This window comes from Malaclemys terrapin, chromosome 14 (genome assembly GCF_027887155.1).
Source record: "Malaclemys terrapin pileata isolate rMalTer1 chromosome 14, rMalTer1.hap1, whole genome shotgun sequence".
Lineage (NCBI taxonomy): Eukaryota > Metazoa > Chordata > Testudines > Emydidae > Malaclemys > Malaclemys terrapin.
Genome location: NC_071518.1, coordinates 2,751,850 through 2,774,903, shown reverse-complemented (window position 1 = coordinate 2,774,903; position 23,054 = coordinate 2,751,850). Strand labels below are relative to the sequence as shown.

Genomic DNA, 23,054 nt, shown 5'->3' with positions numbered 1-23,054 from the left:
GATTTTGTTTTTTCTGTTTTGTCTGGGGTAGGAGATGCAATAACTGTTTTGCCATTCAAGATGGAAAACATTACTCCCTGCCCTCCTTGGCCAGAAGCTTAGGGGAGCAAACAAAAAAAACCCAACCCCCCCAGCAGTGCAGTGGTGCAGCACCCTGGAAGCTGGCAGCCAGGGAGACCACCTGATCCTAGAACAGGAGAGACTCTGCTTTTCCTGCCACACACGGTTCTGTGTTGGAAGGGTGGGGACTTGGCAGAACCCGAGGACAGCGGTGGATCTGTGGTGGTCATGCCTCCATTGAGATTCATGAGGCGGTTCACCCAGGGCCGGCTCCAGCATTTCTGCCGCCCCAAGCAAAAATTGCAGCGGCAATTGGGGGGGGGGGGGAAGCCGCGAGCGGCGGCGGCAGTTCGGCGGCAGGTCCTTCGCTCCTAGAGGGAGTGAGGGACCTGCCGCCCCCGAATTGCTGCAGGTGCCGCCCCTCTCCCTTGGCCGCCCCAAGCACCTGCTTGTTAAGCTGGTGCCTGGAGCCAGCCCTGGGTTCACCCATATGAGCCATCAGCTCCCTGCAGACTCAAAGAACTGTCCCTGCATCAGTTACATCAAGCTTTTCTTCACCCCAATGAGGGCAAGAAAGTGGGGTGAGTTTTCATTTTTTGTTAAAGCTGAAATTCCCACATAAGCACATGATTGGAGGAGCTGGGATCCTAGATATTGGCCTACAGAACCTATGCCTTAAAGCAGCCCTGGATGAATGGGGCTGCATTGATAGGCCTAGGGCCCAATAAGCATCTATGTGTTGCTGTGATGTACTGGAGGCAAAATATCTCACCCAGACAATGCCATATTCAGAAAAGTGTTACGGTTTAAGAATGGAACGGTCTGCCTACTCTGGAAAGGCAGGGGTGACAGACAATCACACGGGACCAGGCAAGCCTCACCCATTGAAAGGCGGGGCAGTTCTATCTCTGGAAAAGGAAAGGTAAGGCACTGTAGTGTCCATTAACTCTACATGGTTATTAAAGCGCCAGCCCTGAGTGAAATGGATGTATGCATTCTAGGGGGCAAATGCCAAAGATGGGGGTAGCACAGTCCATTAGAAGGGGCTCCTGGTTTAAGGCAGATGGTGATGAGATAACAATGCCACTTTAGAAACAGGAGTGCAAAGCCCAGGATTCTGTGTGCCACCTGGAGGTAGGTAACCTTTCTCACCCCCACCCCAACCAGCGATCTGCCAAGGAAAAACCGTGGCCAAGTGACCTCTTCTCCAGAAACTGACAGAGTCCTGTGGTAAGGTGCCTTAGGACTGTCGCTTTTTACAGATCCCGACTAACACGGCTACCCCTCTGCTATGTTTCTCCAGAGAAGATGCTGTCTCCTCGAGTGCAGGGTACCAGAGGAAGCTGTAACAAACCCGCTGGCTGCAGCCAGCCAGCCCAATGCAAATCACATCTCCAGCCTCAATGTATGAGCTGTGAGGGAGATTAGCCCCTGGAACAAATGCCCCCGGGCAGTGGCGCATTCTCCAGCTCCACCATCCTCCGGTCCAGCCTGGACAACTTTCTGGAGGAGGCTTTAGCCCGCTGCAAGTTCCTGGGCTCAGCACAGGGCTAACTGGGTGTGAACTTGAATAGCCCCTGTTCTGCAGGCGATCAGAGTCGAGGAGCTAATGGGCCCGTTAGAGTTAAAAGGGGAGTCGGTCGGGGAAGGGGGGCTGTGTCTATCGCGGGGGGTCTCTATGCAGGGGTGATGGACGAGGATGGGTGGGTCACAGGCACCTCTATAAAACAAAGCCCTGAAGAGCGTGACTGGCCCCTACTCGCTGGGGGTTGGGGGGGTTCGCAGGTGTCTCCGTGCGGGGGGAGCAGCGGGCGGGGGGGGTCTATTTGAGGGGGCAGGATGTGGGGGTGTCTCTGGAGGGCTCCTCCCCTCCCCCCCTTGCCGGCGGTCGCTGCAGTTCCCGGCGCGGCCTGCAGGGGGCCCCGCCGTCCTCGCTCCCCGCGTAGCCGCTGCGCGACCGGTGGGTCCCGGTTCGGTGCCGCCGCCTCCTGCCCGCCGCGCCGGGGCCTCCCCGCCCGGAGCCGGAGCCGGATCCAGATCCAGGCCGCTCGCAGCGCCCCGGGGACTCGGGCGGCACCGGGCGATGAAATGACAACATCAACCCTGCAGGTACCGCGCGGCGGGAGCCCGGCCCCAGCGTCCGGTCCCCGAGTCCCCGGCCCGGCCCCAGCGCCCCCCGGCCCGGCCCCCGAGTCCCCCCCCGGCCCCGGCCCCCGAGTCCCCGGCCCGGCCCCAGCGCCCCCCGGCCCGGCCCCGTTCCCAGCGTCCGCCCCCGGCCCCGGCCCCCGAGTCCCCCCCCGGCCCGGCCCCCGCCCCCGGCCCCGGCCCCCGAGTCCCCCCCCGGCCCCCGAGTCCCCGGCCCGGCCCCAGCGCCCCCCGGCCCGGCCCCGTTCCCAGCGTCCCGGCCCCCGAGTCCCCCCCCGGCCCCAGCGCCCCCCGGCCCGGCCCCGTTCCCAGCGTCCGGCCCCGGCCCGGCCCCCGCCCCCGGCCCCGGCCCCCGAGTCCCCCCCCGGCCCGGTCCCCGCGCCCCCCGCCCGGCGCCGGGTCCAGTCCGGGCTTTGCGGGCCGCAGGCTGCGGGGAGGCCGCCAGGCTACGCGCAGGCCCCGGCCCGGCCCTGCCCCGGCCGCCCCCTCCCCGGGCCGGGCCAGGCCGGAGCGCTGCCCCGGGGCCAGGTGGGGCCGGACGGGGGGTTCCCCGGCTCTGGGCCCGGCGCGGGACGGGACCGGGGCCCCCGGGGACGCTGCTGCAGGGCCTGGAGCGGCTGCTCCGTCTCCGGCACCTGCGTAGCGCTCGGCGCCGTGGGGAGCTGCCCCCGGCCGGGCCTGGGCCCGCGGGCGGCGGCCTTTGCCTACGGACCGCCCCGGCTCTCCTGGTGCCGTGGCCTAGGCCCGGGCCGTGTCGGGGAGGGCCCGTGTGGCGCTGGCCCTGCCGGGCCCTGGCTCCGGGTCTCGCTCCTGCAGCGGGTTTCGAGGCGGGGCCGCCCATGTAGCCCGCGCCGGGCCCCCAGCCTGGGGGGCGGGTTAGTGCCGCGCCCGAGGGAGCCGGGGCTGTGTCTTCAGCTCCCCGAGGGGTGCCCAGCCCCTGCCCCGCCCCTGCCCCTCCGCGGGGACTGGTGCCACCCGAGCTCTCTGTCCGTGGGCACTGGGAGGTCTGCGCCCAGGTTTGTATCATGGGCCACTTGGGCTGTTTCTTTCTTCCTTTTCTACCAAAACACTTGTCCCAGTACAGCCCCTCTAGTGGGGTGAAGGTGCCCGTTACCATAGTGTCTCCTCCTTCCCGGACAAGAATGGCTGTACCGATACAAATACATTTATCCCAGCGTAACTGTCCACATTCGGGAGCTGTCCTGCTTTCACTAACCAGGTGCTACGACTTCTCTGTGTAGACAGGGCTTGCCCTGCAAGGCCCACGGGGGCATCTGTTTCTCCTTCCCTTGCTCGGTGGTGGTGGCACGGGTTCAAGGTCCCAGTGGCACAGGAGCTGCTGCTTGTGCTGCCCCGCTCTGGCAAATGGCGACGGGGTCTGGGCTTGGATTTTGCTCTCTGGAATCGGTGGCTTTGTCCAGCCCCGAAGGAGCCGCTCATGAGTTCTGTCTGCTGTGTGTGAGCACGAGGCTCATATGAGAAAGAGGCGAGGACTCTAGGCGCCAGCAGCTTTTGGGTGCAGCTACTGCTTCTCAGAGGTGTCCAAAAACCCGTTACCTCTGTGGGAAACATGACCTCTTTACTCGTCCATCGATCTCTCCTCCTCCTGTGTGCCGGGGCAGCTGTGTCATTGGAGCTGTGTTCTCTCCTTGCAGAAAGCTATCGATCTGGTAACAAAAGCGACTGAGGAGGATAAGGCTAAGAACTATGAGGAGGCGCTGCGGCTGTACCAGCATGCAGTGGAGTACTTTCTACATGCCATCAAATGTGAGTCTGGCTCGTCTCTCCTGCATCGCTGGCCTGGTCAGCCTGTGCAAGATCTTTCCCTCGCTGTTCCTCTTAGGGTCCTTCTTCCCATTTCACCCTGCTGGGAGTCAGGCCTGCCTAGAGGAGCACATCCCCAAACAGATCAGCCTGCACCGGTTGCAGCGCCAGATGGCCTGCTGAGGGTTCCCACAAGTGCAGGCGTTCTCTGGGGAATGAGCTAACAGTGGAGCTGGGCTCAGAAACCCAGAAGTTGTGGGATTATCCAAAGGGTGGTGGGGCTTCCCTGGCTGTGGGTTTGTGCTGCATCCGTCTCTAAGGGCAGCTTCTCCTGGGGGATTCTCTCCAGCTGCCCACCCGGTGGGAGCTGGTGAAAGGAGATGTTGGTGTCTCATGGCTCCGGAGCGGGCTCTTCTCCCCATTGCTGGTCCTAAAAGGGAGGGTGCTGTAGGGCTCATGCCTGTGGAGAGCTGCTCACTGTCTCTCGGGTGCCCTGACAGATGAGGCTCACAGTGACAAGGCGAAGGAGAGCATCCGGGCGAAGTGCGTGCAGTACCTGGATCGGGCAGAGAAGCTGAAGGATTATCTACGCAACAAAGACAAACAAAGCAAGAAGCCTGTCAAAGAGTCTCCAAATGATAGCAAGGGGTACGTGTGCAGTCTCCATTGCACCCCCAAGCATGCTCATGCCTGTAACGATGGGAGAGGCCAGCCCTAGGCCCCTGGGCGGGCCCTGGGTGCCCCCTCTTCTCCTGGGGGTGACTCCGGCAGTGGGTGTCAAAGCAGCACTTCTCCCTCTCTGCACTGTATAGTTTGTGAGTGAGCGTTGGGGTCTCCTGTTGGGGCTGGCAAGAGCCAGCACTGCGAGGCTTCGACCCTTCTGGCGCAGCCAGGCCAGATCCTCACTTCCTCCCGATAGCAGGACCTGAGACTTCGCAGGCCTTGCCCATGACTCTGCGTCCTCTTCACAGGAGCGACAGTGACAGCGAGGGCGAGAATCCGGAGAAGAAGAAGCTGCAGGAGCAGCTGATGGGTAAGAGGCGGGGGCTGGGAGCACGGCATTGCCCTGCAAGGCCTGCTGGGGGAGTTCCTGACCTGGGAAGTGGCTGGCGCATGCTGCTTGGTTCAGGGTCGGTGAGACTATGAGCCACTCCTGGAGCGGAATGAGGGGCCGCCTCCTCTCTAACTCTGTGGCCGCTGGGCAGTTCTGGAGACTCCTCGTGAGCCCTAGCGAGAAGGAGACGTCCCTCATGCGTGATGACAGCCTGGCCCAGGCGGGTGGAGTTTGGCAGCTGGTGCAGTGGCTGGCGGGAGGCTCGGGCGAGCCCCGAGGCAGGAGTTCTGTCGTCTCCTGTCCCGCTAGAGAGAACTGCCTTCCTCTTGCAGGTGCCATTGTGATGGAGAAGCCCAATGTGCGGTGGAGCGATGTGGCTGGCCTGGAGGGCGCCAAGGAGGCTCTGAAGGAGGCTGTGATTTTACCCATTAAATTTCCACACTTATTCACAGGTGAGGGCTGCTCGGGTAGCTCTGGGGTGAGGCTGGGGCAGGGTGGATTGGCTGCTGCTCCCTCTGAGCGGAACTGTGGCCCTTGTGGTACTGGTTCCGGTGCCGGGCGGAGACCACGCCCTGGGATCTGGAGTACTGAGCAGAGCCCAGAAACTTTCCTGGCCAACAGCCCTAGCAGAGCCCTGAGCAGCAAAGTGCATGTGAACTGGCCCGTCCCCCACAGCATGGCAGGAGCAGCGCTTCAGGGGACTGGGGCAGGGGGCTGGCCGACCAGAGTCTGGTACCTCTGTTCCCTCCGTTCAAAGCCAGCTCTGCCCCTGCTCAGTGTATGCTGTGTTCCAGAAAGCCTTTGACAAGGTACCTCACCAAAGGCTCTTAAGTAAATTGTCATGGGATAAGAGGGAAGATCCTTTCATGGATTGAGAACTGGTTAAAAGACTGGGAACAAAGGGTAGGAATAAATGGTAAATTCTCAGAATGGAGAGGGGTAACTAGTGGTGTTCCCCAAGGGTCTGTCCTAGGATCAATTCTATTCAACTTATTCATAAATGATCTGGAGAAAGGGGTAAAAAGATTATACTAAACTGCTCAAGATAGTTAAGACCAAAGCAGACTGTGAAGAACTTCAAAAAGATTTCACAAAACTAAGTGATTGGGCAACAAAATGGCAAATGAAATGTAATGTGGATAAATGTAAAGTAATGCACATTGGAAAAAATAACCCCAACTATACATACAATATGATGGGGGCTAATTTAGCTACAACTAATCAGGAAAAAGATCTTGGCGTCATCGTGGATAGTTCTCTGAAGACGTCCACTCAGTGTGCAGCGGCGGTCAAAAAAGCAAACAGGATGTTAATAATCACTCAAAAAGGGATAGAGAATAAGACAGAGAATATCTTATTGCCCTTATATAAATCCATAGTATACCCACATCTTGAATACTGTGTCCAGATGTGGTCTCATCTCAAAAAAGATATACTGGCACTAGAAAAGGTTCAGAGAAGGGCAACTAAAATGATTAGGGGTTTGGAATGGGTCCCATATGAGGAGAGATTAAAAAGGCTAGGACTTTTCAGCTTGGAAAAGAAAAGACTAAGGGGGGATATGATAAGACTTATATAAAATCATGAGTGATGTGGAGAAAGTGAATAAGGAAAAGTTATTTACTTATTCCCATAATACAAGAACTAGGGGTCACCAAATGAAATTAATAGACAGCAGGTTTAAAACAAATACAAGGAAGTTCTTCTTCATGCAGCGCACAGTTAATCTGTGGAACTCCTTACCTGAGGAGGTTGTGAAGGCTAGGACTATAACAGTGTTTAAAAGAGAACTGGATAAATTCATGGTGGTTAAGTCCATTAATGGCTATTAGCCAGGATGGGTAAGGAATGGTGTCCCTAGCCTCTGTCTGTCAGAGGATGGAGATGGATGGCAGGAGAGAGATCACTTGATCATTACCTGTTAGATTCACTCCCTCTGGGGCACCTGGCATTGGCCACTGTCAGCAGACAGGATACTGGGCTGGATGGACCTTTGGTCTGATCCAGTACGGCCATTCTTATGTTCTTAGGTAAGCGTACCCCCTGGCGTGGGATTCTGCTCTTTGGGCCCCCTGGCACGGGGAAGTCGTACCTGGCCAAGGCTGTGGCCACCGAGGCCAACAACTCCACGTTCTTCTCCGTGTCGTCCTCGGACCTGATGTCGAAGTGGCTGGGAGAGAGCGAGAAGTAAGTTAGCGGCTGGACTGCACTGCTCAGCACCGGGGCAGAGGAGAGTGCACTGTGGCACTAGCGGGTCTGCCGAGGAAAGTGGGGTAAATGAGAACAAGCTAAGCAGTGCCAGCGGGGGAGCTCCCTGCCTGCAGCCCGAGGGTGCTGGTCCTAGCTCCCCCACTCAGGGCGTGTGTGGGTTGCAGGGTCAGGACTGGAGGGGAGGCTACCTGGCCGTTAGCGCTGACCCCGTGTCTTTCTGCCCCAGGCTGGTGAAGAATCTCTTCGAGCTGGCAAGGCAGCACAAACCCTCCATCATCTTCATCGACGAGGTGGACTCTTTGTGCGGCTCCCGGAATGAGAACGAGAGCGAGGCTGGCCGCAGGATCAAGACGGAGTTCCTGGTGCAGATGCAGGGTGGGTGGGGAGTGCGCTCCGGCCCCCCAGAGCTCACCTCTCTCCCAGCTGGTTCAGATGGTGCCAAATCAGCCCTGGGGCGGGCGGGTGGAAATGAGAAGTGAAGAATGAGGAGCTGCTCTAGTACTCAGCCTGCGCGTTCCCTTTGCGGGGGGCAGCCTCGAAGGGTGCTTGGGGTACTTGGGCGAAGGGCCTGTCTTGGATTGGCAGCTGGTGACTAGCCAGTACTGGGTTTACAATGGTGCCCGTTCTCTCCCGTAGCCCCACCCCCACCCCGCCTCTTCCTCCTGTGGCCCCATCTGTAGTCCTCTGCCCCTCCGCCCTGTGGGAGTGCTGGGTGGGGCCTCAGGGGACAGGGCAGAGCGTGGGGGTGGGGCCACGGTCCAGGCTCTGGGGCCCACAGAAGGTTAATCCGGCCCTGACACCCTCCAGCCGCGGCGCTCTTCCAGGCCCCTCCGAGGAGTCAGCCCTGCCTGCTCCTTGATCGCTGTTTCTTCTTCCCGGTAGGTGTTGGTAATAACAACGACGGGACCCTGGTCCTCGGTGCCACAAATATCCCCTGGGTCTTAGACTCGGCCATTAGGAGAAGGTGAGTGGGAGCTATTGGAAACCAGCAGCCAGAGCTGCTCTCCTCTGCCTGGCCAGGAGCCACTGCCCCCCCCTCTTTGGGAGTGGCCCAGAGAACAGAGTCGTCTGCCCCAGGGCAGGCTTAGGTCTGTCCCCAGCCCCACCCAACAGCCCAGCACCTCCCTCCCTCCCCCCCTCCCTCCCCCAGCCTTCAGCTCTTGCTGGAACCTGTCAGTGCTGCAGTGATCTGCACAGCTCGCTGCTCACCCGCTCTGCCCACTGTCGGTGCCTAGGTTTGAGAAGCGCATCTACATCCCCTTGCCGGAGGAGGCGGCCCGAGCCCAGATGTTCAGGCTGCATCTGGGGAACACACCACGCAACCTGACAGAGGCCAACATCCACGAGCTGGCCAGGAAGACGGACGGCTACTCGGGAGCCGACATCAGCGTCATCGTGCGCGACGCCCTCATGCAGCCTGTCCGCAAAGTGCAGTCGGCCACACACTTCAAGAAGGTGAGAGCAGGCATGCGGGACCTGCTGCTCCCCAAGGGCTGCGGCACCTGAGTCTGGGGCCACTGGCCTGCAAGGGAGGGGGGCTCCATGGCCACCCGAGTGTGCCCTTGCCCCTCCTGGTGAGATCCTTCCTGAGTCCCCCAGGCCAGCCCCAGAGGGCCCATGTCAAAGGGGCCCCCGTGGGCAGTTGGGGAGCCAGCCCTGGCATCTGCCCTCTCAGTGCACTTCCTCTCTGGCATGTGGCAGGTGCGAGGCCCGTCTCGAACCAATCCCAGCGTAACCATAGATGACCTCCTGACCCCATGCTCGCCGGGGGACCCCGGAGCCATTGAGATGACTTGGATGGAGGTGCCTAGTGAGAAGCTGCTGGAGCCAGTGATCTGCATGGTAAGTAGTTCGTTAGGGACAGACACGCTGGGCCGGAGGGTGAGCGACTGTCACTTGGCCAGTGACACAAGTCAGTGTGCAACACCCCTGATGCCAGCGGAGCCCCAGCTGGTGCAGACAGCCTCACTCTGCCCTCCCACTGGGGCTGGGGGAAGAGGTGCTATCCCAGTCAAAGCCACTGTCCCAGAGTAGCTGGATGTTCCTGGTGAAATGATCAGCGTAAAAGATTTACCGTGTGATCATTAGACTTCAGAGTTAACCCGTGTAGCTGAAAGGGTCGGGGCATCCCTGAGCGATTGCTTGTTCCTTCTGCCTGCAACTGTCCCATCGGGAATGCTTGGCTCACAGCTCTGAGTGCAAGAGCTCCAGGCCTTTCTCCCTGACCGTTCTATTGTGCTGAGAGCTGGGACAGTGGAGTGGCCAGGGCAGCAGTGTCATGTGATGGATGGGGGAGGGCAGGGGAACCCACAGAGCAGACATGGGCGCCTCGGGATTTATGCCTGCTGGAAGAGGAAAGTGTCCTTCTCCACCTATGGCCCCTTGGCTCCTAGCCCTCCCCGAGCACCCAGGGAGGTCAGTAAGCATGGCCATTCCAGGGGACAGACTGGAGAATGCACGGAGCTGGAGCTCACACCAGTGACCAGGAGCAGCGTCAAACCTGAGTCCCGGCGGACCCTGTAGGGAGATGCCTGTCGTTCAGGACAGAGAGGCACTAGCTACGCTGCCTTTGCCAGAGCTGGGGCTGGGGTGTTTAGACCTGGGATTCTCCCCCGCAACCAGAAACTCGGGTAGGATTTCCGAGGGCATCAAGGTAAAAGCAACGCAGACTCTGATGTTGCACTTTGGCCTCAGCTGCCCTCTCCCCTCGTTTGCAGTCAGATATGCTGCGCTCGCTGGCCACCACCCGCCCCACCGTGAATGCAGAGGACCTCCTGAAGGTGAAGAAATTCACAGACGACTTTGGACAGGAAGGTTAAACTGCCGTGGGGCGGGCGGGGGTGGCAGGGCGGGGCTGGCAGTGGCAGCATGTATGCTTGCAAAGCCCTAGTGCTGGCAGGCGGACGGTGCCAAGCGGGCGCTAATGTTCAGCTCCCTACTAAACCCACCTGTCTGTGGGCCCCCAGCTGGGAGTTACACAGCAGCACAGCCCCTGCCAGCCTGGCAGGCCTGTGGAAGGGGCCGAGCACAGCCCAGGGGCCTGCCCTGCCTTCCCCAGGGGCCCCGACACCCCTGCCCGCCTTTTTTTTTTTTTTTTTTTTTTAATTTTTTTAAATTAATGCTGCTTGTTTTGTCTTGTTTATATACAAATAAAAATGATCCAAAAGCTTCGTCCGCCGAAACAGGACTTTCCTGGGGTGGCTGAGCCCACACAGTGCTGCCCTGATCGCACGGGGCCAGCCGGCAGGGGGTAACCCTCGTCTGGGCTAGGCCCCATGTGCCAGGCTCTGCAGGTCTGGCTCCCCACGCTGGAGCTGTGCTGTGAGACGCCAGCCAGTCCCGTGGCACTGCGAGCAGGAAGTGGCTCTGGAGGCAGGGCTAGGGTCGGGCTCTGCAGCACGTGGGTGGTCAGAAGGGTGCCTTGTCTCCAGCTAGGCTCTGCTCCCTGCTGTAGCAGGGCAGAGCAGTGGTGTGTCCCCTTGGCCAGCCACGGGCGGCAGTGCTGCTGACGCAGGGAGCCCTCCCCGGCTGGCTGCTTTTCCATAGCCGTGGGACTTCTCCAGCCTGCTGCACATCCCCTCCGTGAGCCTGTCTCTGCTTTCCCGCGTGCTGCAACCCCCCAGCCCATCAATTCCCGGATCACTAAGCTAAGGCTTCGTTCCTGCTGCAAGCTGGGGTCCCAGGCCCTGCCGCAGAGCTCCGGGCTGCTCAGCTTCCCCCTCCCTCCCTGCTGGCAGTAGAGGATCCCCATAAGAACTGAAGGTGTGGACGTGGGGCGAGCGGTCAAGAGGAGGGGGAGAGCTGAGGGCTACGTCCTCCAAAGGGGGAGTGACAAGCTGCAGCCCCTTGGCTGCTGTACTTCCCTGTCCTACTGCGCCTCATTCTCGTCTCCTAGGAGTAGCCAAGTGCCAAGCCCCAGCGCTGGAGCTGAAGAGCTTCGTTCAGGCGTTAGCCTAAGGAGCTAATCCCACGCCCTGGCTGCTGTTGGGCCAAACTCGATAGCAAACCCCCTGGCCGTCTCTGCTCCCACTCACAGGAGCTCCCCATCTGCACTCGCTGGGTGGGCCTGCGAGGACGAGCGGCGGAATAGCTGGCAGTAATGGTGGTCGTTGTGCTCCAGAGCTCAGGGGGGCAGGTCTCTCTGTGCTGTTTGTGGGCAGGATCCCAGAGCGCCCCCTTCCCGGCCCTGGGGCCTGCCAGATCAGTTGGCTGGAGCACAAAAGCTTGTGTCCTCACAACGTGCTCAGATCTGCAGCCAGCTCCTTGGAGCGTGAGACTCCCTGTCCCTCCCGGTCTGTGCTTCCAGGGAGCCAGGTGAGTCTGCTGGGGTAACCCCGTCTGCGGGAAGCTGGGCCCAGGCTCGGGGGGCTGACTGAGGAGTGGTCAGAGCACAGGACTGGGAACCGGAACTCCTGAGTGCTAGACAGCACTGGCGCTGTGTAAAACGGGGACGATGCAGGGCTGGGGGAATGAGACTCCTAGTGCAGGGGTTCTCAAAGTGGGGGGCGGGAGGTTATTACATGGGGGTGGTCGTGAGCTGTCAGCCTCCACCCCAAACCCTGCTTTGCCTCCAGCATTTATAATAGTGTTAAATATAAAAAAAGTGTTTTAATTTATAAGGGGAGGGGGGTGTCACACTCAGACTTGCTGTGTGAAAGGGGTCACCAGTACACTAGTTTGAGAATCACTGTCCTAGAGCCTGAGGTGCCAATGGGGGGGGGGGGGGAGAAAAGCAGTAATTGCTCTTCCTTACCCCCTCCCTCCCCAGGCCAGTTTTACTGTCAACCCCTCTTGGAGGCTTGTAGCCAGCCTGGAGGTGGGTGACGTGCCTGGCGCAAGGCCACTGCATCGGCCTGAGGCTTCCAATGCTTAACACCCCCCCCCCACACACACACACCTACTGCTGCCTAGTAGGGGGGGTTGCAGTATCACAGCTGGGGGGCTCTGCTCAGGCCCTAGCCAGGCAGGCTGCTGTGGGAGGTGGATCGGCTGGCCCAGCTGCCTACGGGAGGGTTGCAGATTGGGCAGGGAAAGCGCCCAATGTAGAGCTGCTGAACAGCGAGCGGTGGGGCTGTCCCGGCTGCATTTGCCCATAGGCTACTTGTAACCTGAATGTTTTCCTTTTAGCTCCGTGACCACAGTCTCACATTGCCCTTTTAGGTGAATTTAATTCCCAACCCATCCACGCTGCCCACTGGGCTCCTTAGGGAAACGGCTCCCTCCTGAGGGCTGGATTTACGTGGGAGCTCAGTGCGCCGGGGGCTGTTTTCAATTTGGGCAGCGTCTGTAATGAAATCTCCGCAGCAGCGGTGGCTCTTGGGAAGAGCTCCACTTTTCGCTCTGCTCTGCACTAAGATGGTCTGTTCTCAGCATGCGTGTTTCATTCAATTGCTGCCTGGCTTCTCCGTGGGGAAGAGAACTCCTGCTAGAAGGCCTTGCAGTCGGAGAGCCCCTGCCCAGGTAGACGGCTGCCTGCTCGGGTCCGCCAGGAAGAGTCTGCTGCTCGTAGGGGAGCTGCCCCTGTGTCTGGCTTCTCTTGTAGATTGGCTCTGGTGCCCTAGAGGGAACCTAGGCAGCCACAGGTAGTAGGATGAGCCCTGCCCTTGTGCGGCTTGCAGGGGACAGTGGGTGGCACTAGCAGGCTGCCAGGGGAGGTGAGGAACGTGGGGTGGAGAGGAACCCAGGCTGGAATTGTGAAAGACTTTCTCTGTATTTGCCGTAATAAAGCTGATGAGTCTCCCTGGCCTGTGGCTCAGCAAGTGTGTTCCTTCCCGAGGCCTGGCACGATGGATAGCAGCCAGCTGCGGGCGCCAGCACCAGCACTGGGGTGGTACTTGCTAGCGACAGTATTCCCGCTGACAGGCGGGAGGGCTGTATCCACTGGCCTTTCCCCCTAAGGCCTGAGCTTCACGTGGTGCAGTGACAGAAGGGAAGACAACTTAATCTCAGCTTGGTCCCTGGGGGTGCACATCATAAAACTACTTCTCCAAGTGCTGGGCAAAACCGAACCAGCGTGGCAGGACTCCCCCGTGCAGCCAGGGGACAGCCCGAGGCAGGGGTTGCTCGGCAAGCACAGGAGATGCACCAGTCTGCCTGCGCCGGCTCCCAGCGGGGAGGTGCTCGCCATAGCCTCCGAGGGAAAGGGAGGGTTGCGCCCCCCCAGCCACAGGCCCTCAGAACTCTCAGACTGCAGCAGAGCTGTGTAACACGTTTATTTTCCTTGCTGGCGGTAGGAAAGCTCCCAGCGCAGCCATCGTGCCCTCGGTCAGAGTGGAAGACACCCCATTACAACCCAAGCCGGTCACTTCAGCCGCCCGTGATGCAGCACGTGAGGGGCTCACTCGTTCACCTCCGTCCAGCGCGTGTTCACAAAGGTCTGGCTCTCCATTTTGTCGATGTACAGGATGCCCTGCAGGTGGTCCATCTCATGCTGGAGGATGCGGGCTGCCCACCCGCTTGCCTGCCAAGAAACGGGATCTCCTGCCTCATTCAGGCCTGCAGAAGCAAACATGGCCCAGGTGAGAAGCTGAGCACCAGGCTTCCAATCCAGCTGTCACCAATCCCCCCTCCGGGCAGGGCTCATGCAGCAGCATGCAGACGGGGAGGGGTTTGGGCCCTGCCTAGGGGCAGTGTGGGATGAAGCAGGCGGGGCCATTGCCCCCACTCCCCACCAGCACTGCAGAACCGGGGTCTCCCCCATGCCAGCAGGAATTCCTGCCACTTGCACAGCTGATCACAATTGAAGCCCTCAGTCTGTCCCCGGCTCTGTGGTTCAGAGCCACGGGGCTCCTGCCAGACTAAGGGGGATGCACTGGACGTGCCAGAATGCCGATCCCGGCACCGAACGAGGCCAGCACGCTGCAGCCTGGCTATGGACGGGGGGGCTGGTCCCATGGGGCTGAACCTACATGCTTCCCAGAAATACGTGTTGTTGCCATAGGGATGGTGGGCACTGGTGACTGGGCCGGGGCAGGTGAGGGGGGTAAAGCCGAGGGGGGCTGGGAGCAGCGGAAGCTGCTGAGGAGGGCTGGGGCGGTGGCAGGCAGGGACTGGCACTGGGATTGGCACGGGGGAGCCCAGAGACAGGCTCGCTCCTGTGCTAAGTGGTGTGACGCCAGGCCCCGGGGCTGCCCCAGCCCTACCTGACACCTGCACCGCCTGGTACCGGGGCACCGAGGCGGCAAAGCCCGCGATGCTGGCGCAGCCCTCGGGGAAGGAGACCAGGCGCGAGTCCAGCACCCGCATGGCCGGGTTCACGAACACTTTGAGCGGGAACGGGGCCATCTGCCTGGCCTCCCGCAGGCCCGGGCTGATCTCCCGGTGCAGCCGCTCGGGGAGCTCCGCCACGAAGACCTGCAGGGGCACCCCGAGCTGCGGCGCGCTCAGCCCCTGGCTCGGCAGCCGCCGCATCACCCGCACCAGCGTGCGGATCAGGCGCTGCAGCTCGTGGCCGGCGAGCAGCGCGGGATCCACGGCGGCGGCGGCGCCGCGCAGCACCGGGTGCCCGGCCTGGCACACGCGCTCGTAGGGCGGCTGCGGGGGCGCCACCAGCGAGCGCCCCAGGAACCCCCAGTAGCTGCGCGGCTTGGGCGGCGCGCCCTGGAAGCCTCGGACCTGCGCCCGCGCCGGGCGCCAGCGGCTCAGCGCGTGGGCGAGGGGCGGCCGAGCTCCGCACGCCACCATGCCGGGACCGGGACCGGGACCGGGCACGCGCGCTCACGTGCGACTGAGCCGCCCGTCCCAACCGGAAGTAGCGGAGCATGCCGGGAGTTGTAGTCTCCTTAGGCACGGGGAGAGCGCGGCCCCTGGCGGCAGAGGGCGGGGCCACCGGCTCCAAGCCAGGGGGGGAGGGGGATTAGAGGGGTTTGCAGGGGGGTTGCAAGCACTGCGGGGGGAGGGTTCCCCAGCTTGAGGCTCTGCGGCAGGCAAGGGGCGCTGCAGGGCACCCCGCTGTGGAGAGCAAGAGCAGCCCCACCCCCTGGTCTCTGGGGGCAGCACGATCCATCCAAGCCCCTGCGGTGATGGGCCTGTCCCTGTCACTAGGTCTATCTGCCAGCCCTGCCCCCCAGGAAGGAGCCCCAGTGTGGGGAGTGGGGTGTCATAACAGAGGGTTGGGGATAGATCTGCTCCATTGACCATTCTCCACCTCACTTTGCCCATGGCACTACACTTTCCAAAGGAGGGCATCATGGGCCCCTCGGTACACAGGAAAACCACAGGAGGGGGGGAAGAGGCATGCCCAAGGACACACATCCATGCTTCTCCCCCTCCAATTGCCTACAACCCCCTGGCCCTGCTCTAAGCCCTCAGCTAGCAGCCCTCCACCACCCTCTGCTTGAACCCACCCCCACATGGAAGGGGGGGCACAAGCCATTCCAGCTAGGTTTTGAATGTTAGGTGTTGTAGGGATCCTCACCCTGTGCGAAGTGCTGGACTAAGCCCCAAGCTGAAGGTTCCAGAAACCCAGCTCTTCATTTACGCAGAGCACATGAAAAGAAAAAACAAGGGCACCTAAGAGCCGAGCCTTGCCAGGTCCAGGGCCAGCACCAGCTCCTACCCCCCTCAGCCATGGCCTGAGAGGGGCCTGTCCACCACGGCACCTCCTCCTTCGCAGTGCACACTGCAGAGTTCTTTATGAAAAACACACTGATTTTTCTCTCTGGCGGTTGCCTCTTGAGCTACCAGAGGTTTGAGCCCAAAGCTCAGAGGGGATAGTAGCAGCAGCTCAGTATCTGTGAATATCTTCAAGAGCTGAGTCCTTGTGAGGCTGGGGAGGGATATGACAGACCCTCCCTGCACCGTATGCCCATAGCAGCTGCTTGCAGCCAGGGCTGGGAGGAAGCAGGTACAGCACAGAATACATGAATGAGCTTTATTTATGAACACCCTTTTTCAGAGGTATGTACGTCATTGAACCCGCTTTCCAAGTCCGAAAGCATTCACTCTCTCTATACTACAGGTTGTCGAGAGCCCGGGCCTGGGCCCAGCCTCCTTCCCCCAGGACCAGGAGACCTGCAGGGGCCCTTGCCCACACTTGATGGGTACAGAGAAGCCAAGGAAGTAGTTACAGATGATGCAGCCTGTAATGCTCTGTACAGTTCCCATCAGCAGACGCAGCCAATGCTCCTGCTCATCTCCATCCACACACCCACACTCAGTGCCATTGTTCAATACCAGCGCTGCTACGTGCGAAACTCCCACAGGCTTCTGCAGAGGCCAGGCTCACGCAGTATATGCACGCAGCATGGCGGGCAAGCTGGGGCAATCCCCTCCCTCTGTTAGGTTGTGGCTACTGGGACATCAGGCTGCAGAACAGCCATTGCGTTCACACTGCTCTCCTCTCCAGCCACGGGAGGCAGCTGCGCACTGAGTTCTACTCCCTGCTCTGGCCCTGGAATTTCTGATGCAGGTGCTGGGCTCTCCTGGGCCAGTTCCTTCTCGTCTGGAGTGAACATGGCCTCTCTCTTTGGCAGGATGAAGGCGAGTGGCTCCTTGATCACATTCACGTCCACACAGCCAAGGCTGCCGTACTTGTGCAGCTGCGTGGGAGGAACACCTGGCCAAGAGAGCAGAGAGTTAACTCACCCAGAGCCCACCTGGAAAGGGACATGGGGACAGTGACGACATCACACAGCTCAGGCAGGGATCCTTGTAGACTGTGGGACTTCACTGGGGGAGCTCTGAGCACTCCAGCCAACGGATGTCCCATGGGAACCAGAGCAGAGCAGTGAAGGGGTCAAAGACAAGGGTCTCTGGGACCCACCTTGCTCAGCAGATATGCCCTGGCTCTGCATGAGAGCAGGCACTTCCCTCATACTTCTCTGCTGAGGGAAGAAGGAATTCTTACCCAGGGTCTGTGCTATCTGGGCTGGGGGAAAGAGGACGTGGAGGCAACGGTTAAGGTAGGGGAGCAGATCTTCCAGGAACACTGTACAGAACTGAGCAAAAAGCTCCTGCTCCCGGCTGCTGAAAGCCGCCTCCTCTGCCCGGTGAAAAGCCAGGATTGTTTTAGTCACCTGCAGGAAGGAGAGAGAGAGTGAGCATGTAAGCACCTTCAGTTCCTCATCCCGCAACCTCCACCCTGGGCAGCTGCACCAAACATTCCCCAAGCTGCTCAGAGTGATGGGACTGGCCCTGGAGAGCAGCCACTGACCCACCACCTTGCCCTACCCAATTCATCTTCTGATGCTGGATGCAGAGTCTGATTCAGTTGCCCAATTGTAGGGGAAATGAAGGGGAGGGGAAAGGGGCTCATTCAGCCAACAGGAAGTGGGTGCAAGATCTATCCTCAGCATTCTGACAACCCAGTACAAGAAGCTGAAATAGAGAGAAACAGGCATGCCCTGTTAGGTGCCTGCCTCACCTTGCCAAGGGCAGCCTCCAGGGAAGTCGTTACATCCTGGGCAAGAGCCACAGGGCAGCAGAGACGCAGGTCATTGAAGGCAACCAGAATGTTGTTCAGGAAGCAGGCAAGAGGTGGGAAGTCCAGCAGCACCATGGGAGGCTGCAGGGTTCCTGGCTGGGTGGCTGGCACTGTCACAGGGATGGTGCTGCCTAGGACAGCAGGAGCAGAGATCAGCGTGTAGGAGTTCATCTCATCTTGGAATTTGTCCACTGCTTCCTGAACCGCCTTCCTGAAAGTGCCAAATGCAACTTGCTGGAACACTGGGGCCAGCTGGCCCCGGAAATCAGCTCCCACCCTGCTGAAGGACAGGCCAAAGTACATGCACTGACCCAACAGTGAGTCCAAGCGGCTGCCCACCCCCCGCTGGAGGTCATTGTTCAGAACCTGCAGGAATTGTGAAACCTTCTGCAGCACCCAGCCATGGAAGATGGCACTCTCATTGACCACATGCTCGCCAGGAGGCAGCAACGGCTCCTCGTCCGAGAAGATGGCGCGATACTGTGTGATGATGTCAAAGAGATGGACGCGGCAGGCCTCGATGGTCTTGGTGATGTGGAAGTAGGGGTCGTCATCAGGGATGGAGGCCTGGATGGAGTGGAGCCAGGCGTCCCGGGCCTGCAGAAACTTGATGCGCAATTCGGCCTCCGTGAAGACATCCATGCGCCGCAAGTAGCCAATGACACGCAGGCAAGCAGGCAGCTGGATATTAGTGCGCAGTTGCTGGATCAAGTGATTCAGCATCAGCTGTGAAGACTGATGCACTTCATCCACAATGCCCTAGAGGCAGGGAGAGAGAGACCTCAGCTATGAGACAGCCCACCACGGCCTCAAGCTTCATGCCCCAAACCTGAACTCCAAACGTCACCCCCAAACCACACCCCTCTCAGAGCAAGACCCCACCGGCTGCATGGAGGCGAGTCAACCCATGCCAGCCACCATCCGAGGAGCTCATCCCATGCCCAGGGGCTGCAGCCCCCCAGCATGGGCAGTACTATTGTGACAAACCTGGACGACGGGGATGGAGGAATGTTTCCTCTCCAGCCGGCGCACGTAGGCAGCGAGCTCCAGGGCCTCCTCGTAGTAGCCGTTGCGGACGCAGGTGTCCATCAGCTGCGGGATCTCCAGGATCTCCAAGATCTCCGTGTGCCGGTTCAGGGTCAGGCTGTTCATGCGGCGGCTGGAGGCGATTTCCTCGGCGTCCCGCAAGAAGCTCCTGCCGGAGGGAAGGAGAACTCAGCCCCTGCGCAAACCTCCAGCAGGCCCCGCCCCCCCCATATGCCCCAGGCCAGGGGCCCCGCCCCCCCATACGCCCCGGGCCAGGGGCCCCAGCCCCGCCCCCTCCCCAAACGCCCCGGGCCAGGGGCCCCGCCCCCTCCCCAAACGCCCCGGGCCAGGGGCCCCGCCCCCTCCCCAAACACCCCGGCCGAGGTGCCCCCCCCGGGCCCACCTGCAGGTCTCCTGGAAGCCGGGCAGCCGCCCCAGGAGCCGGGCCAGGCCGCGCTCGATGCCCCCGAAGCCGCGGCCCGTCTCGCTGGTGCACTCGGCCGAGCGGATGAAGATCTTGTAGTGGGCGAAGGCCAAGTGCCGCGTCTGGGCGGCGGCCAGCGCCCGCTCCTCGGCCAGGCGGCCCGGCTCGCGGCCCAGCGCCTCCAGCCCCAGCCCCGCCAGCTCCGCCAGGTACCCGGCCAGCTCCGGCCCTGGCGCCGACCCCGGCGCCCCGCGGAACAGCCAGGCCAGCAGGCTGGCCTCCTCCAGGGCCGCGCCGGCCGCCGCCATCTTGGGGAGAGCGCCACGACACGCTGGTACGTGCTATCCACAGGGCGCAGGACTCTATGGTTTGGGGGGCACTCTACCCCGCCCCTCGGCAACTCTACTGCTCTGGAGACACTTGGTCTAGCGCCCCCTACAGCTCCGCGAACTCAAACCCGATACGCGCGTCCCTCCGACTCTATGGCACTGAGCGGGGTACGCTGGCCCCATCCACCCAGGGACGCTCTATGTTCCAGACTCTACTAGCCCAGGGCTGTTTCCGGTTCCGGGCTGTCCGGTCCCCTCCCCCACGTGGAGCAGTGCCCTGACTAAGCCCGGAGCTGCCGGGTGCGGCGATGCGGCCCCTGACGGAGGAGGAGACCCGGGCCCTGTTCGAGAAGCTCGCGAAATAGTGAGGCGGGGCTGGGGTAGAGGGGCTGGGCGGAGGGGGGGCCTGGCCCGGGGTAGCCGGGGGGAGGGGCTGGGCGGAGGGGGGGCCTGGCCCGGGGTAGCCGGGGGGAGGGGCTGGGCGGAGGGGGGGCCTGGCCCGGGGTAGCCGGGGGGAGGGGCTGGGCGGAGGGGGGGCCTGGCCCGGGGTAGCCGGGGGGAGGGGCTGGGCGGAGGGGGGCATGTCCTGGCCCGGGCGGAGGGGGGGCCTGGCCCGGGGTAGCCGGGGGGAGGGGCTGGGCGGAGGGGGGGGGGCTGGCCCGGGGTAGCCGGGGGGAGGGGCTGGGCGGAGGGGGGCATGTCCTGGCCCGGGGGGGGGCTGGTGGCCCCCAAGTGGCCCGTCCCGGGACCCACCGCTCACGGTCTCTCTCCCCACAGCATCGGCGAGAACATCCAGCTGCTGGTGGACCGGCCCGACGGCTCCTACTGTTTCCGCCTGCACAAGGACCGGGTTTACTACGTCAGGTGGGCGGCGCAGCCGGGCTGGAGTCCCCAGGCCACAAGCGAAGTGACCAGTTCTGCAGACCGGGCCCCTGCTGGGTCAGGGCAGGGATTGGCCCCAGGGCGCTGTGTCTCCTGCTCCTTTCCTGGAGAGTGTGGGGCTGATGCTGCTTGTGACTGCAGCTCTTCGTGCACTGCAGGTCCCCAGCCAGGTTGCCCTGCCCCGTCCGGGCCTCTGGCTGACAGTGGGGGGCCTGGCGCTGCTTAAACCTTCTCTTTAGGTGTTGAGGTTCTCTGAGAACTAATCACACGTTGGCTGCGTTTGCTCTTTCCTAGTGAGAGAATCTTGAAGGTGGCGACCAGTATCCCTGGGGACAAGCTGGTGGCACTTGGCACCTGCTTTGGGAAGTTCACCAAGACCCAGAAGTTCCGGCTCCACGTCACTGCCCTGGATTACCTTGCTCCCTATGCCAAGGTGAGAGGCTTGCTAAGGAGAAGCTTTCAGGCAGCAACCTGATCCTTGGTCATGTTTAGCAGCACTGGTGTGCTGTGCTCCCTGTAAGCTGCTCCTTGAGCAGCCCAGGAGCCGTTTAAGTGCTGCCCAGCTGATTAGCACAGAGGTAGCATGTGCTCAGGTGCCCCTCCCCCCATGTTGCTCCATTCTGCAGCTGCTCACAGGACCCTCCTGCTGGCTGTGCAGAGCAGGGGTGGGGGGAGGGTGCTGATCCCCCTCCCCCAGCCCCTGTACCCCATCTCCACAGGGCTGAGGGGGGACAGCCTGGCTCAGGACTCAGAGCTTCTACAGGGAAGGGTGAGTGAGTGCCTTTCTTTAAAGAGAGAGTGCACTGTTTCTGAGACTTCCCCAGCAGCCAGCTCACACAGTCTGTCTCTCTCCCTGCCCATGTGTCCCATCTCCACAGAGCAGGAGAGCTTTCCATAAGTGCCTTAGAGAGAGAGCATGGAGCATCTCTCAAAAACTTTCCCAGCAGCCAGCACACAGAGTCTGTGTCTCACACACACACACACACAAATGCTGTCCCTGTGTTGTCACATGCACCTCCCAATATATACTTATATTGTTGTTACTTCTTACAATGTACATATATTCTTTGTAATTTTATTCTTTCAAAGTGTGTTTAGTGTTTTGACTGGTCTATGCATTTCATTTTTTTTCTTACTACTGAAAGAATTAAATTTAAGTGTGAGTTCTAAAATGCCTAACCTGCCCTGGCTGGAGTAATTATCTCTATTTAACTTTTAAAAAATACTATATCTAGGTTTTTTATTTCTACTGGTGCACATAATATTTATTCCACACATGGAAAAAATTAGAGGGAACCTGGGTGGGAAAAGGGTGTAATATGTCTGCAGACCCTATAACTAAACAAGATGGACCAATTCTTCCTCATACTCATTTGCTCTTATGTTGCGCATATCTCCTACCCTGTGTCACTCTAGCTTGTATGCATGGAGTGTCTCTTTAATAGATTTATACAGTGCACAGGACAGTGGAGCCGGAGCCTGATCCTGTTTGAGGTCTTTAGGTGCTACTAACTATTGACTGCTAATATTTCCCTCCCTACTCACTCCCCTTGTGGCACTGGAGCTGTCTCCACTCTCAAGTGTCTGCCTTCTGGCTCACCTTACATGCACGAAGTAATCTGCTTTCTGTGGGCTTCGCTGGCCTCAGCCTCTGGTCCCCTTACATGGCTACATGAAGAGCAAAAGGAAACAGACTGTTACAGGTCTTCCCTGTTGTCTCCTATGCCCCAGATACCCTACTTGAGCCTTGCTTCATAAGGTGGCATCATCTGTGTCTCTACCCTTGTGCCCAGTTGCATGAGGAATAACCTTGTAGGTTCAGCAGTAAGTTTAACTTGGGAAGATTTGGGTGAGCAATTGCTGTGCCTCCTAAGGATGGGTGCTTTTCTCTTGCAGTATAAAGTGTGGGTGAAACCTGGAGCAGAGCAGTCCTTCCTTTATGGGAACCACGTGCTGAAATCTGGCCTAGGCCGCATCACCGAGAACACAGCTCAGTACCAGGGTGTGGTGGTGTATTCCATGGCCGATGTTCCTCTGGTAAGTGACAGTGCTGGTAGGGGAGTGGATTGTTCTTCAGAAAACAGTGATGAACTTGCTTTGAGCAGAGTAGTGTTGATACAAGTGGGTGCCTGAGTTTCACTGTTCTTAATTCCCCAGGGTTTTGGAGTAGCAGCAAAGTCTACGCAGGACTGCCGGAAAGTGGACCCCATGGCGATCGTAGTGTTTCATCAGGCTGACGTGGGGGAGTACGTGCGGCATGAGGAGACACTTACTTAAAGGGCAGCCAGCAGCACAAGGCTCTGAGGACTCAGCTGCACATGGCAATGGAGCGTGTTGTGAAGTCAGAACTCAAAGCAGCAGCAGGGAGCTCTCCTGGGATGGGGCTCTCCAGGCTGCTGTAGAGGATTACAGACCAGTCTAACTCTTGAGAGCTCTGAGGAGTGCCTGTCCTAGCCTCAAGAGGAGACAGAAAACAAGTTTTATGTAAGCCCTATCTAATAAAACCATGTTGGTGTGGTCTAGTGAAAGAACTCAGCTACTTGGTCCTAAGCCCTGCCCAGGAACAGCTCTTACGCTCACAGACTAAAGGCAGTTTTCTCAGTAGTAGCTGCGGAGGGGGTAGATTACCTTAATGCAGCCACCTCCCCCCTCCATGGGTGCTAGGGCAAGCTGGAAGTTCTGTGTAGCAGGAGACAGATGAACACGGCTGTTTCAGTCAACAGGAACAAAGTAATT

At 60.1% G+C, this 23,054-nt stretch overlaps 3 protein-coding genes across 4 annotated transcripts; 2 read left to right on the top strand and 1 right to left on the bottom strand.

Annotated features, from left to right (window-relative positions):
* Positions 1-1,984: 1,984 nt before the first annotated feature.
* Positions 1,985-10,404, top strand: VPS4A (vacuolar protein sorting 4 homolog A). The gene is made up of 11 exons (XM_054048704.1): positions 1,985-2,169; positions 3,861-3,972; positions 4,470-4,617; positions 4,941-5,002; positions 5,356-5,475; positions 7,054-7,210; positions 7,461-7,609; positions 8,117-8,198; positions 8,470-8,689; positions 8,936-9,076; positions 9,952-10,404. The coding sequence occupies exons 1-11, from the start codon at positions 2,149-2,151 to the stop codon at positions 10,051-10,053; spliced, it is 1,314 nt and encodes a 437-aa protein (XP_053904679.1). The 5' UTR covers positions 1,985-2,148; the 3' UTR covers positions 10,054-10,404.
* A 3,026-nt stretch (positions 10,405-13,430) lies between these two features.
* Positions 13,431-19,511, bottom strand: COG8 (component of oligomeric golgi complex 8). Of its 2 annotated transcripts, XM_054048701.1 has the most exons (6): positions 19,087-19,511; positions 18,645-18,852; positions 17,598-18,416; positions 17,082-17,250; positions 16,585-16,790; positions 13,431-13,718 (listed from the first exon to the last, which is right to left on the bottom strand). In XM_054048701.1, the coding sequence occupies exons 1-6, from the start codon at positions 19,413-19,415 to the stop codon at positions 13,572-13,574; spliced, it is 1,878 nt and encodes a 625-aa protein (XP_053904676.1). In that variant the 5' UTR covers positions 19,416-19,511; the 3' UTR covers positions 13,431-13,571. The 2 variants fall into 2 exon arrangements, with proteins under 2 accessions (XP_053904676.1, XP_053904675.1); XM_054048700.1 differs by lacking the exon at positions 13,431-13,718 and having other exon boundaries at positions 16,093-16,790.
* A 135-nt stretch (positions 19,512-19,646) lies between these two features.
* NIP7 (nucleolar pre-rRNA processing protein NIP7) lies at positions 19,647-22,840 on the top strand. Its single transcript, XM_054048706.1, has 5 exons — positions 19,647-19,800; positions 20,214-20,300; positions 20,613-20,751; positions 22,215-22,355; positions 22,476-22,840. Exons 1-5 carry the CDS (start codon positions 19,745-19,747, stop codon positions 22,593-22,595), a joined length of 543 nt encoding a protein of 180 aa, XP_053904681.1. The 5' UTR covers positions 19,647-19,744; the 3' UTR covers positions 22,596-22,840.
* The last annotated feature ends 214 nt before the right edge of the window (positions 22,841-23,054 follow it).

Bases quoted from the DNA above. Each gene is read 5' to 3' on its own strand.
- VPS4A (XM_054048704.1), top strand. From the start codon at position 2,149: ATGACAACATCAACCCTGCAG. The intron at 5,003-5,355 runs GTAAGAGGCGGG...TTCCTCTTGCAG, and splicing joins GCTGCAGGAGCAGCTGATGG to GTGCCATTGTGATGGAGAAG. The intron at 9,077-9,951 runs GTAAGTAGTTCG...CCTCGTTTGCAG, and splicing joins TGGAGCCAGTGATCTGCATG to TCAGATATGCTGCGCTCGCT.
- COG8 (XM_054048701.1), bottom strand. From the start codon at position 19,415: ATGGCGGCGGCCGGCGCGGCCCTGGAGGAGGCCAGCCTGCTGGCCTGG. The intron at 18,417-18,644 runs GTTTGTCACAAT...CCCTGCCTCTAG, and splicing joins CCTCCATCCCCGTCGTCCAG to GGCATTGTGGATGAAGTGCA. The intron at 16,791-17,081 runs GTAAGAATTCCT...TCTCTTGGCCAG, and splicing joins CCAGATAGCACAGACCCTGG to GTGTTCCTCCCACGCAGCTG.
- NIP7 (XM_054048706.1), top strand. From the start codon at position 19,745: ATGCGGCCCCTGACGGAGGAGGAGACCCGGGCCCTGTTCGAGAAGCTC. The intron at 19,801-20,213 runs GTGAGGCGGGGC...CTCTCCCCACAG, and splicing joins TTCGAGAAGCTCGCGAAATA to CATCGGCGAGAACATCCAGC. The intron at 22,356-22,475 runs GTAAGTGACAGT...TTAATTCCCCAG, and splicing joins CCATGGCCGATGTTCCTCTG to GGTTTTGGAGTAGCAGCAAA.